This window comes from Podarcis erhardii, assembly GCF_964252035.2.
Source record: "Podarcis erhardii genome assembly, chromosome: 5".
Lineage (NCBI taxonomy): Eukaryota > Metazoa > Chordata > Lepidosauria > Squamata > Lacertidae > Podarcis > Podarcis erhardii.
In genome coordinates this window covers 26097295-26110716 of record NC_138509.1, presented here as the reverse complement: position 1 = coordinate 26110716, position 13422 = coordinate 26097295, and the positions used below count along the sequence as shown (strand labels likewise).

At 43.6% G+C, this 13422-nt stretch overlaps 1 protein-coding gene across 3 annotated transcripts in view; it reads right to left on the bottom strand.

Moving 5' to 3' along the window:
• Positions 1–13422, bottom strand: part of PHYHIPL (phytanoyl-CoA 2-hydroxylase interacting protein like) — an 85954-nt gene that overhangs the window by 48897 nt on the left and 23635 nt on the right. Inside the window, exon 1 of one of the 3 annotated variants that reach the window (XM_081861226.1) lies at positions 2241–2701. The exons of the other annotated variants lie outside the window; for them this stretch is intronic. Within the exon in view, the coding sequence (XP_081717352.1) occupies positions 2241–2346 (106 nt within the window). The 5' untranslated portion in view covers positions 2347–2701. Of the gene's footprint in view, positions 1–2240; positions 2702–13422 lie in introns of those variants that run through there. 3 annotated transcript variants of the gene reach the window in all.

Below are 13422 nucleotides of genomic sequence, written 5' to 3'. Positions count from 1 at the left end.
TTGTGAATAAGCAGTGTGCTGATGAATGCTGCCTAATCTCTCTCACTTCACCCCTCCCTCTGACGCAAATAGAAGATACAAACTAGGAAGCCACAATTAAGCTTGGCTTCCTGTGACATCCCAACCCAGGATCCTTGACAAGCCAGAGGTTCATAAGTTAACAACAAACCATGGTTTGAAACTGAATTAAAACTGACTATGGCTTCTTGTTTTCCACCCACATCAGAGGAACAGCAAAGTGGGAATGATGCAGCAGTGTCCGGCTTGTTCACAATAAACTATGGTAAGCCAGCAACCCTGGCTTATTGGGAAGCACGAATGCATCCACTGTTAAATATTTTGTGGAAATGACATAGTTAAATCAATTTAAGGAAATTATGCTACTGTATCTGTTAAATGAAAGCTAGTATTGCTTTGTTGCTGCCCACACCAACACAGGAACATTTCCCTTAACACGGGTTTTAATGCCATTGTACTTGTAACCAAAAATATAATCCTTGAAATCTGCACGGCAATTGTGGGAACTCAAGTAGAAATGGAAAAGGCTCATTAAACTCACACTCCTGAACACAATGTTAAAACTAAAACTTGACAAATATTCAGCTTCAGAATGGTTGTCTGGTACTAAAAAGGCCCATTAGAACAAAGCTTTTAGGGTATATAGCAAATTTGTTGTGCTACTTGATTTGCAGTCCTGAACCAACTTTACAGTACTTCAACTGTCACAAATGGGACTACTCAATAATAACGTGCTTGTAGATTGCAGATGCATACTCCAAAATAATATGTGTAGACAGAAGAAATATAACATTAATCCACCAAATGTTCAGAGTACTAAAACCTTGTGGTATTGTTCACTGCCATATAAGCCATATTTTTTTCTACTTTTAAGCTAGGAGATACTATTTAAAATAATTTTAAGTTGTTTTGAATTACTAGATGTTGAACAATATAAGGTAGGCAAATGAATACAAAATTAAATTGTGTTCTGTAAATTAACTCTAGGGTATTACTTTCTGAACACAGGTTATTCTGCTGTTTAGCACAGTGCTTCTTCAACGAAGTGAGACATAATTGTATAGAATTAATATTAAACACACTCCTAATTGCTAGTCTTCAGTGTGGTACATCAGTATGTAAATTGGTTGTTCCCCGTTCTTTATTACACAGCCTTACAAATGCCTGGGTTTCTGCAGCTCAAACAACCCTTTTGCACTCTGCCTAACAAATTAAGTTTTGTTATTAGTTTTAACCATGCCACTTAGCAGAATATGCATTAACAAGCCAACACTGTCACATTCCCTTGCTTTTAAGATTTTCTCGCTATGTCTACTCACATATTCCCTCTGTATCAAAATTTGTAACTGCTAGAGTGCAGAACAAAGGATTTAACATTAGCACACCAAAACGCTTGCATCAGTCTCGAATTCTGCGTTAGATCAGACTCCACCAAGCGAACTTCCGCCACAGTCCAGAGAAGAGGCTGCAACTGTCCATGGTGCTGAAACATACAAACCTCCTTTTCCCTTTTCCTTTACCAATCCCCGTAGTACCGCCACAAAACCTGGCGTTTTTGTACCCCTCAAGCGGCATTTATATTGAATTACTACATGTGACAAGTTTATTCCTTAGTAAAATAAATAAGAGAGAGCTAAGCACATGCGACCCCCCTCACACCCCACTCTAAATAATAATTCAGGACGCCACAATCGGGTTCCTGCCTGGAGTTCGAGATCATGGCTTCGCAAGAAGCGATCATCCCAACCGGACTCGGAGTGGCTGTGCGCGTGAAAACGCATGCCTAAACACGCGTTTCTCAGAGCCGAAAATGTTAATTAACGTTTGAATGCAGCTCCTCCTCCTTTCCAATTCTCGAAAAAGGCAGGCGCTCTGCAAGGCGCAGAACTAACCCCCCTCCACCTTATAGAGGGGTTTCCCTCTATAACACTGCGACCCCTCCTTTAAAAAAAACACACACAAAACTGTTCTTTTGTTCTCAAATGCCATGGATGGAGGGGGACATTTACACCTAACCCCGCGCAAGATTGGATTGGGGGGGGGGGGCTGACTGGAGAGGGTAGATGGGGTGGCAACAAAGAGCCATACGCGGGGGGAGGGTAATTTTGCATTAGCAAGCCCGGTGGGGGTGGGGCGAGGCGGTGGCAGCAAGAGCACGGGCCGCTTTGCGCTGAGATGAGCACCCCCTACCTCCCCCCCAAGCCCCGGCACCTTCCACTCACCGTCCCTATCGCAGAGCTGGATGGCCTCCAAGCTGAGGTTCTTGATGACATCCTCGCAGGGGCTGCTCGGGCTGCTCATATGGTGATCCAGGCGAGGCACCTCCATTGTTTCCCGCGCCCCCCACCCACACACTTCTTGCCTTTCGGGTTTATAGCTCTTTTTCCCCCCTTCCCTTTTTCCCCCGCTTTGAAACAGGGGGCTGTCAGGGGTGGGGAGGAAAAGCGAGCGCTGGAAGGAAGGGGGGGGGCGCGCACGCTTTGCGATCAGCGGCGACGGCAGCAGCTCCTCTCTCCTGGTGCGCTGTCTCCCTCCCTCCCCGTCTGTCTCCGTCTCTCCAGGCTGGCTGCGAAACTGCTGGGTGCAGCAGGGGCGCGCGCGCGCACTCTCCTCTCCCCCTTCCCTCCCCGGGACTGGCTGGCAGGCGGGCGGCGGGCGCGGATTGGAAGGCAGGCGCGCGCGGCGGACGGGGGGGGGGGGGCGAGAGCCGGCTCCCTGTCCCTGCAATGGAGCCGAGAGCAAGGGAGGGGAGGGGGGAGGGAGAGACGCGGCTCGCGCTCGGCACGCCTGAGCCTGGTGGAGAGGGGGGAGTTTCAGCTGGCCCTTTAAAGGGGCCGCGCGCCACTCTTGCTGAGTCAAGGCTGGCGGTTGCACCAACATCATCTCTCCCTCCCACCCCTCCCCACCCCGGTGCATGTAACGCAATGCACTGCGTTGCCTGCAGGCAGCTTTCTCTCTCTCCCAGTGGAGGGAGGGGGAGCTGCGGCGGCGGCGGCCGCCTCAAGTCTCCCCGTCGCTCCTTATGTAATGGGTTTATCAGGGAATTAAAAGCAGCAGCAGCAGCAGCAGCAGCTGCAAATAAGGTTCTAATTCCCCCAATGCGCGAGCGCGCAGTTCCCGCCTTCTTCTGCGCCCAAGCAACGCTGCTCTTGGCGGGAAGGGCCGCTTGGCTCCTCCCCCTTAGTTATTTAGGCAAGCCACTTCCTGGGGGGGGGGGTGCGGGGGAGGACAATGGGCCGCTGCGCGTTTCGAATTATGTTCCCTAACGCTTGGTTAGCAATGACAAACCTAGACAGCATCTTAATACGCAGAGACATCACCTTGCCAACAAAGGTCCTTATAGTTAAAGCCATGGTTTCCCCAGTAGTGATGTATGGAAGTGAGAGCTGGACCATAAAGAAGGCTGATCGCCAAAGAATTGATGCTTTTGAATTATGGTGCTGGAGGAGACTCTTGAGAGTCCAATGGACTGCAAGAAGATCAAACCTATCCATTCTTAAGGAAATCAGCCCTGAGTGCTCACTGGAAGGACAGATCCTGAAGCTGAGGCTCCAATACTTTGGCCACCTCATGAGAAGAGAAGACTCCCTGGAAAAGACCCTGATGTTGGGAAAGATTGAAGGCACAAGGAGAAGGGGATGACAGAGGACAAGATGGTTGGACAGTGTTCTCGAAGCTACGAACATGAGTTTCACCAAACTGCGGGAGGCAGTGGAAGACATGAATGCCTGGCGTGCTCTGGTCCATGGGGTCACAAAGAGTCGGACACGACTAAACAACAACAACGATGCTTGGTTAGGGAAAGCGTGCTGCCTTAAATAGTGATGTAGTTGTTCGACGTCAGCAATTCATCCTAGGTTTGGATAGGTATGTTGCATTGATGTGACTGTAGTGGGACTATGGAATTGATTTTCTTTTGAAACGTATCAAAAATAAAGCCATACGCCAAAATGAAAACAAGACTTGAGACCTTGCTGACAAGGAAAAAAATGTCACTGGTGTTTGGAGGAATGATCTGCACGCATTCTTTTTCTTATTTATAACCCGCTTTGTTCCCCAGAGAGGGCTGCTTTGGCCTGGACTTGCTCTGTAGTCTCTCAAGGGCCACTTCCCAAGTGTCACCTCCACCTCCTCCCTTTCTGCCACATTTTATACTCGAGGACAAATCACTTGAAGCCAGCTCACATATTACAAACTTCCTAGGGTCCTCTTTTTGGCAGATTGCCTATCCAAGCCAAGTTCAAAGAACCCTAGAAAGGAGACCCTCAAAGTTGCCCATTGACAATAAGCACAGGACAATAAGACAGGACAGTAGAAACAACAGCTACACTGTTATATTGAGAGGGATTGTGATTCTATTTAAATGGCAGTAATTGTTTCCAAGTGTGCATCACTATGTACAAGTTAGCATTTGCAGGATTTATACAGATCTGCTTTTCTTTTGTCCTTTCATTTGGTGATGTGTAAGTGCCCACCCTACTACCCTGCATCCTTTTCTTCTGCCCCACTCTTTACGAGAGAGAAAGCAACAGAATTTCAGTAAGTAATGAAATTCCATGGGCAAGAACTTCCCTCTGCATGGCTCTGAAGACAAGTGCCTCCATGCATACTGATCACTTGATGGCTTTAATGTGCATCAGTTATTTTCAAAATGTGAAATAGCCTTCACAGTGCTTCCATGAGGAGCTAGCCAAAGCTCTGTAGGAATACAGTCACATGACAGAAATAATATCTGATCTGACATCACGCAAACATAGGCACTCTGCTCACACAAATAGCTACCAGGAAACAGCTGCAGTATCTGGTGTTGTTACTGGCCAGATGTTGTCTTCCTCATAAGGCTGCATTCTGTAATTCTAGGCTGCCTAGATGGTTCCATATAGAAAACCTTCTCCCAAGCCTTTGGCTAAATAAACCATCTGTGTGTGGGGAGAGGCATTGTTTTGTTATTATGTATTTTTTGCGTTTTTATACTGCAAACTGCTCTGTGATTCTTGGATGAAGGGCAGTATATAAATTTAATTAATAATCATAACAGAAAAAGTAGCAGACCTGTGAATCAGTCCTGAGGAAAAAAAAGATACTGAGCGATGCATTATAAAGTTAAGTACAAAGAAGCATCATTTGACTCCAGTGCAAAAAGAAAAAGCCAAGATACAGAAAACTAAAGAAACCCCCCAGAGGCCATTTAATGACCTATCCAAGAAACGTTGCAAAATGACAACAAATGCATCCATTTCAAATCATAAGAGTGCATGACTGACTGATTTTCATATAATAATCTAGTTTCCAGTGGTGTAGTCTATATATCTGGAGGCCACCACTGATGGTGGGTCATCGCCAACAGGCCAGCTCCAGCGGGGAAACCCCAAGTGGAAGTTCCCTTTTGGGTTGGTCCTTAGGGGTCTGATGAAGGTGAAGGCACTACCCATAGGTGATTGGTTGTGGATGGGCTTGCTCCTAGCCTGGAGAAACCGGGGTGTGTAAGAGGGTTAACTGCACTTCTAGGTGTTAAGTGGGATACTGGGGGCCATGTCTGTGCTGAGAACATTAGTGCAGATCATGAATGCATATCTAGTGTGATCAGTATTTTGCAATTTTATATTGTATTGATTGATTGATTGTACTCTTTTTATCTTTCTTTTGGATTAATATGCTGTTCACTGCTTTGGGGTTGACAGTATATAAACAGACCCTAGCACAGCATAATGTGTTTCACTTGTTTTATAACTTTATATTATTATATTGCTGTAGCCCTCCCTGAGACCATATGGTAAAGGGTGGGTAATAAATCCTGTTTTTGTTGTTGTTGTTTTTTTTAAAAAACAACCCATAGCAACACATAGCATGTTATATACAGAAAGTTGGAAAAAAAACTGTAAAGAGAGGCTGAGGCAATTCTTCTGTTCTTTTGTTGAAAACACAGCTTCATGTCTGCTCTGACCCACCCACTTGGTTTGCTTTTGGGTGCAAATTGCTGGTAGAATTTCATGAATGTCAATGAGGCTGAAAGAACAAGAGCAAAAGGTATAGAGAGCCACCACCAGAGAAATCCGACAGGAATTTACATTCACACAGCTGCTGAACATATTTCAGCTTTTGTCCCGATTAAAAGCCAATAAATACAGATTAAAGATGACAAATTCTACTGTGCTACATTGGCTTAGTGGGATGATAACAGGATACGAGGATTTTCACCTCCAGGTCACTGGTTTAAATACTGATCAGGGCTCAGTTGTGCCTAGAAGTGGCTACCAGCTGTCCAGTGAACACTTCTGAAATGAGTTGGTCTCGGTCCATTTCCTAGCAAATAGCAATTCACTTTCCAATAAACACATTTGGTGCCTTTTTTGCTAGCAGTTCCTCCCCAAGGACTGGAACCAGCTTGGTGAGTTTTTGTTTTAAAAATGAACATTTTTTATCTTGCTCAGTATACCTTTTGCTGACACCACCATAGAGGCTTCAGATGAAAATACTGTTTCACGCTCATCGCTTCACCAAGAGGTACAAAGCTTTGGAGGCGGCCTTTTACACAAGGATCACTTTCCTTGTGAGGAGACAGTACTGGAGAGATTCATGGCACCTTTGTGATTTTTTTTTTTACAAATATTCCATGAGGACAAATACCCAGACAAATGGTGTTAGCCTTTACATCAGTTAGAACGCTAGAATTGTAGAGACTCTGATAATCATTTTGTCCAACCCCCTGAAATGCAGGAATATGCCACTGTCCCATGTGGGGATTGAACCTGCAACCTTGGTATTATCAGCACCATGCTCTAACCAACTGAGCTATCCAGGCATCTAGGAAGCAAATTGGCTTCTTGTCAAGACAACTACAAATCTCAGATATTCTTCACTTTCTCCTTCCCTGGATATGCCAATGCTGCAAAACCCAGCAAACTGTTTTGTTCCTTCCTACACAGATGGGTGTGTCCAGTAACGACTAGCCACCAGCCATCAAATACTGCCCTTCAGTAAAGTAATCAAAGCAATGAAAAGTCTACAAACGTTGCCACCTCTTTAACTGACACAGTGCAACATAACTCCCATAACACCACATGGTTTTACTGAATTGTACTAGGGCTCGGATTCTGACTGAATGCCAGTAGCAATTCATTGGGTTCGGGGGGGGGGGGGCTAGCAAGACAGAAAGCAAAAATGTCCAACACACTAAAAGCTAGAGCTGGAGAAGGGATAACAGGGATCACATTTCCAGGAATGCTTCTAAGTGCCACCCATTTAAGAAAAGGAGGAGAGGGGTTCTTTGTTGTTGTTCCCTTCTTTATCTTCCCCCAGATTTTTGAATCACAAAACCATTTTGGAAAAGAGTAAACTGGAGTGAAAACTACAAGCCCTGTGAGTGAAAGGAAGGATGGATCACAGACAAGGTGCAACAACAAGCTACAGCCTATAATAATAATTTATTATTTATACCCTGCCCATCTGGCTGGGTTTCCCTAGCCACTCTGGGCGGCTTCCAACAGAATATTAAAATACAATGATCTATTAAACATTAAAAGCTTCCCTAAACAAGGCTGCCTTCTAAAAGTCTGGTAGTTGTTTTTCTCCTTGACATCTGGTGGGAGGGTGTTCCACAGGGCGGGTGCCACTACCGAGAAGGCCCTCTGCCTGGTTCCCTGTAACTTCGCTTCTTGCAGTGAGGGAACCGCCAGAAGGCCCTTGGTGCTGGACCTCAGTGTCCGGGTAGAACGATGGGGGTGGAGACGCTCCTTCAGGTATACTGGTCTGAGGCCGTTTAGGGCTTTAAAGGTCAGCACCAACACTTTGAATTGTGCTCGGAAACGTACTGGGAGCCACTGAGGACAAATAAGCGAGTCAATGGAGGAGGTGAAGAAACTAATAACTGAATGAAGCAATTGAAACAGAGGATGTGTAGGTAAAAGTGGAAGGAAGAATTTCATTTATTCATTGGCTGGCAGTGATTCATTACACCCTCAGTAAGGAGGAGTGGGGGAGGAATAAATTGGGGGGGGGGACAGGGCAATATCCCACATTCTAACTGTCCTTTTTACGCAAAGCATGTCATCATTGCTGCATTGCTTTATCTTCCTATACCAGTGCTTGTTTGAAATTCATTTTTGTCAGTTTAAGGCAAAGACTGAGAACCTGTGGCCCCCCTAATGCTGGTGAACTACAACTCCCATTATCCCTGACCATTAACTATGCTACCTGGGGCCAATGGGATTGTAGCTGAACAACTACTGGAGGGCTACAGGTCCCCCAACAACTACATAAAACCACTACTTTTTATATATTAAATAATTTCAAAAAAATCACATATACAATTCAAAACATAATAAACTTTTATTTTGTTTTTTTCAACTTCCTCTCCCATTTTCCATGCTGTAATTAATTTATCCTTCTTGCTGCACCCCGTCTTTTCTCTCTTATATAATACCCACCATTCAACAATCATCACTACTTTAATCAACAGCTGCTCAGAGTTGCCTAACATACCAATCCAGGTGCAAAACTAAGAAACAAATATTTTATTTGAGTATTTATATCCTGACGTAGTGTAAAGACACAACTCAGAAATGATGATTTCATTAAAATAACATAAAACAATTCCAAAAAAAAAAAATACCCTCAGCTACTGTGAACAGTTTAAAACATATTCAGAAATGCCAAAACAAGTAGTCTTAAAAACCCAGTCAGGTCCAAGCAGTTATCATACACTTCTGTACTGACTTGTGCTTGCAGTATCTGGGTACAAACAAAAATATAGTATTGTTTGGTGGGGTCAGTCTGAATGATAGCTATGGTTCCCTTCCAGGCCTGTGATCCTGTATCCAGTGAGGTTTAGAATCTAGTAAAGGAGGCTGCTGAACCTGCCAGACAAGTTTATTTGCAAGATAATAAATAGCCTTAGCTGACCAGTTAAGTACTGCTATTTACATGTCCAAAGAAGTTGTTCTGTTGCCATAGAAATAAATAGGCGGGCCTCTTCCCAGCTCACCTGGAGAGCAAGAGGCCTGTGTGTGCCTGTGGCTTGAGACTTCCCTGGAAACCTAAAGGGAAAGCAGATCTGTTGGGATGTTAATGCTGCGAGCCCTCCATCCTATGCTCAGGTTGTACATATGAGCAAAATCCCCGATGTATCCTAAGGACACCACAGTCTCCACTGACCTTCATTCCAAGGAAACCAAACCTTGGGTAAGTTTTGAAACCCCTGGCATGTCTTGCCATTCAGAGACTGAGGTGTGTGTATCAGTATTCATAAACTTAGAGCAATTTAATGTGGACCATGCCATACAGCACTGGAAGAGTGTATTTTTTTTTTTTACCGGGGAGATTTCCCCCATGAGCAAGAGTCACACACTTGAGAAATCTGTTTTGGTGTTATGCTCTGCAGACTCATATTTCAGGCGCTAATAGCCTGCGTTAATTAAATTCCCAGGCTCTTAATTGGCATTTAAGATTATAGTCCTTCTCCTAGTTTTGCACAGCTAAATCCCCAGCATTTTCAACTGGGACTTTACCTGTGTGCATAACCACTCAGCAGCAAGAGGGCCTTTTCAAATGCAGTCACTTTTCTAAGGAGCCATGATTATAACTAGCCAGATGGCACCTGTGCCATCCATAATGTTCTGGCAGAGCTGTCATTTCCTAGCAGCTTTAAACCACCGTGCTGTATTGCTGGAAAACGGCTATTCTTGTCCCTGGAAGTAGGACCACCACACCTAATTGTAGTGTGGACAGGAGATACACCAGGGCAGATCTGCACACCTTGTGACCAGTCAAGCCAAACTGAGCCCACCAGCTGTGTTTTGATAGTAACCCGCTCCATCCCTCCCTCGTTTTAGCAGTCCCAGAGATGGCAATCAGGACTGTTTATCAACCTCCTGGCAGATTACTGTGCTTGTGTGGCAGACTGTGTTTGGTTTGGTGGGGTGCAAGTTGTGCAGGCCTGAACTAGTGCTGGTCATCTTTTGTACAATGCCTGCTGCAGAAGTTCCTTTTCCATCTACCCACATCATTTTATATCTCCACCTTTCAACAAACATGTACTTGTTTGCAGAATACTCAGTCCAGTGCTATTGCATATCACTGGAATTATATAAAGATACAGTACACACACACGCGCGCGCGCGCGCGCACACACACACACACGGATATGCCCCTATGCACAGCTAGTCCTGCCCCTTCTATTCTACCACAAGAGGGATGGATGCTGCTATTGGATAAGATAAGTAAAATGCCAGCAAACTGACAGTGATGTTCTGCTGGTAAGACCCTGGGGTTGCATAGCTGGCAAAGGAAATGGTCCAATGTGCCATCGTTTCAAGCCACAAACCACACGGTTCTGTCCCAGTTGAATTTATATGCACCTGAAAGTATTGTATAATGCTCTCTTTCTAACAGGAAATAGCTGTCTGAGATACGGTCTTATGTATGCTAAAAATAATAAAACTGAAACCTCAGCATGTAATCAAAACATCTCTCCCTTGATAAATTGTACCTGACAGTGATTAGGAAAAATGACACGTTATATAATGGGAAGACTGTCAGAGGAAGAGTGGTGTTCAAGTCTACAAAGGCTTGCCATAACAACCACCTGATCGGTTTTCCATACGTTCATAATCAAGTGTATTTACATACATTGCTTTAATGCATCCCAAGCGTGGGCCTGTTGTCACGTTTAATTTTCATACGTACATGCAAAAATATAATGTATGCATATGCTTAACTTTTTTTTTGCAGCTCAACATATCCAGTGGCTGCTTGCACCAAGGGCCCTAGAACTCTCCACTGCACACACACACAAAAGCAAATGTATGTTTGCTATTGTATCATCTGAAGTAGAGAATACCTAGCTGTGGTATTTTGCAGTGCAACACTGAGTAGGGAAAGCAGCATTTCAAGTCTTAGGCATCCTTTCTGAAGATATTTTCGACCCAGCTCTAAGTCTGGATATCAAAGTTGTGGACAGAGCCTGGGGCAAAGACCAACAGCAAGCCAAGTCTCCTTGTTGTTTAAAGCACAGAACACGACTAATCCAGGCACTTTTGTACGTGTCAGCCCTTATCACATGACATCCTATGACCCTAGTGTGCTTCAGCAGGCCTTTTTTTGCTGATCTGGTTGGTTAATCTGTAATCCCTTTCCCTTCCTTTGATTAATATTTTGAGGGTGGAACACATGTTGAAGCAGAATCCCTGCCTGTTATCACTCAGGCCACAGATTCTGGACCTGCTATGGGCTTATTTCTTAGTAAAGTGTGACTTCCCAGAGAAAATTGGGTAGCCATTCTGTGCTTTTTAAGGAATAGGTGCTTCCAAGAGAGGAGTTGCAACATAATCAGCTTAGAGGAGCTTCAGGTAATGTGAGGAAAGAGTTTCTGATATTGAACATGGAACAATCTGGAGGTTCCTTCATCTTGTGCCAATGACCAAGCAGAGCTTTTACGTAATAATTATTGTAGGTAAAATTCTATTTTATTAATTGTACTCTTTTAGAGACTCCTTTCACAATCTCTTGCTCATAATCCAGCTCACAGGATCATTTGTGTATATTGACTGTGATATCTAAATCCACATATATGTGTTGCTCACCCAAACCACAAATCTGCTTTTTATCCTGGGGAGGAAAAGTATTAAGATGTGATAACCTGGACAAGTGGGAGCAACTGCAGGAAAAGCTGAAGGTGAATTCTTATGTTTATGCATGGTATGTGGAAATAGGAGTGTTTGCAGAAGTCCCATTGAAATGAATGGAAGTTAAGCAACAGCATAGCTTCAATAGATTCTTATGAAGGAAGAGTTTACCTTCAGTGCGTTGTGTCCATAATTTATCCTCTGTTTATAAATATGTTAAGGGAAAACAGGATTAAACTTTTTTTTATAGGATGCTGCTGGGTGCCTAACCTTGAATGGGTGGACCAACATTTTTAATTACTATTGTTGTTCTGATCTATTCAATTGCATTTTGATTTGAGCCAACTTGAACTGTTATTTACCTTAGGACATACTGTGCTCATGTGGAAACATTATTGAATGCTTTGCTAGATATAGTAACTGGATTCCATTCCTCTTCTAGCTCCTTATACTGGAAGAGGGGACAGAGCCAGGCTTACCTTTCTTCTGTTATGCCCTAGTTCCATTTTACAACACATTGACTTATAGAAAGAAATGTATCTGAATGGCAAGTCTTTCTTAAGGTGGCAAGTATTTCTGAAGTAGATGACAGGCCTGCCAAGCTGAAGGTGGCAACTGAAGTGCAACCCATTTGTTAAAACTAAAAGCTTTTTGGAAAAATTGTGTTGATCAATATGTCAGAGCTCAAAAGACAGTTTTGCTCTAGAGGAGAAAGATGCTGCTTTAAAGCCACTTGTATCAGATTTTGCAAAAAGAGCAGCGGAGGAGGAGAAAAAGAGGAACTGGCTGTTTACATTTAGCTAATAAGAAGCCTCTTGGGACGTATGATGTCTTGCTAAAAATAGGTCTACTGAGATTACTACTGCCAGCACATTACACATATCCTAGCCTGGCTGCACTGGATTTCAATTCAAAATCCTGGTTTTGACCTATAAGGGCCTAAATGGCTCAGAGCTGCAATACTTCAAGGACCACCTCTCCCCATATGATCTGGCCCAGATCCTGTGATCATTGTGTTCCTCCTTCATGAGAGGTCTGGGCATGCAGTGGCTCCCTGTATGTAGAATGTTCCCCTAGGCAGTCTCTCTTAGCTTCTTCTATCTTTAGGTGCCAAGCAAATACATTTCTCTATAACCAGATCTTTGGATAATTATCATTCTTATCATGTTTTAAATGTTTTTGTGGGAGAGAGGTGGTTGGTTTTTAAAATAATAATAATAATAATAATAATAATAATAATAATAATAATAATATGTACTTTGTGTTCTCATTTTGTATGTTTATGTTTTGAACCACATTGTGATCTTTGGATGAAGGGAGGTATGCAAATTTAATAAATAAAACCAAATGAATAATATTTGTTGTGCTTGGGGAAAATACTGGGGGAACAGGTTCTCAGCAGCCATAAATGAAAACTAATGCTATGTAAAGCATTGCAAATCCTTTAATAACAGTGGCCCCTCAGTTGTGATCCAGGGACCACCATTAAGGTTCCTGAGACCATTAGGAAGTGCAGGGATTTCTTATGAGGTTTCCTATACTTACGGAGAGATAAGCTTGTAAAGGTTAACCTTTAAGCTGCTTTTCAATTTGCCTCTGCACAGTAGAACAAGTGGCTGTAGAAATTTCAAGGAGGGAGGGCTGGCTGGTGAATGGAACCAAATGAAGAAAAAACAGATTCCAGTGGAAGAAGCATTTGAACAAAGGAACAGGAAATGTATTGCAAGAAGCCTCCAGAAGAGCTTCTTCCTTCCTGCAAAATATTGGTGAGAAGGAAAGATTG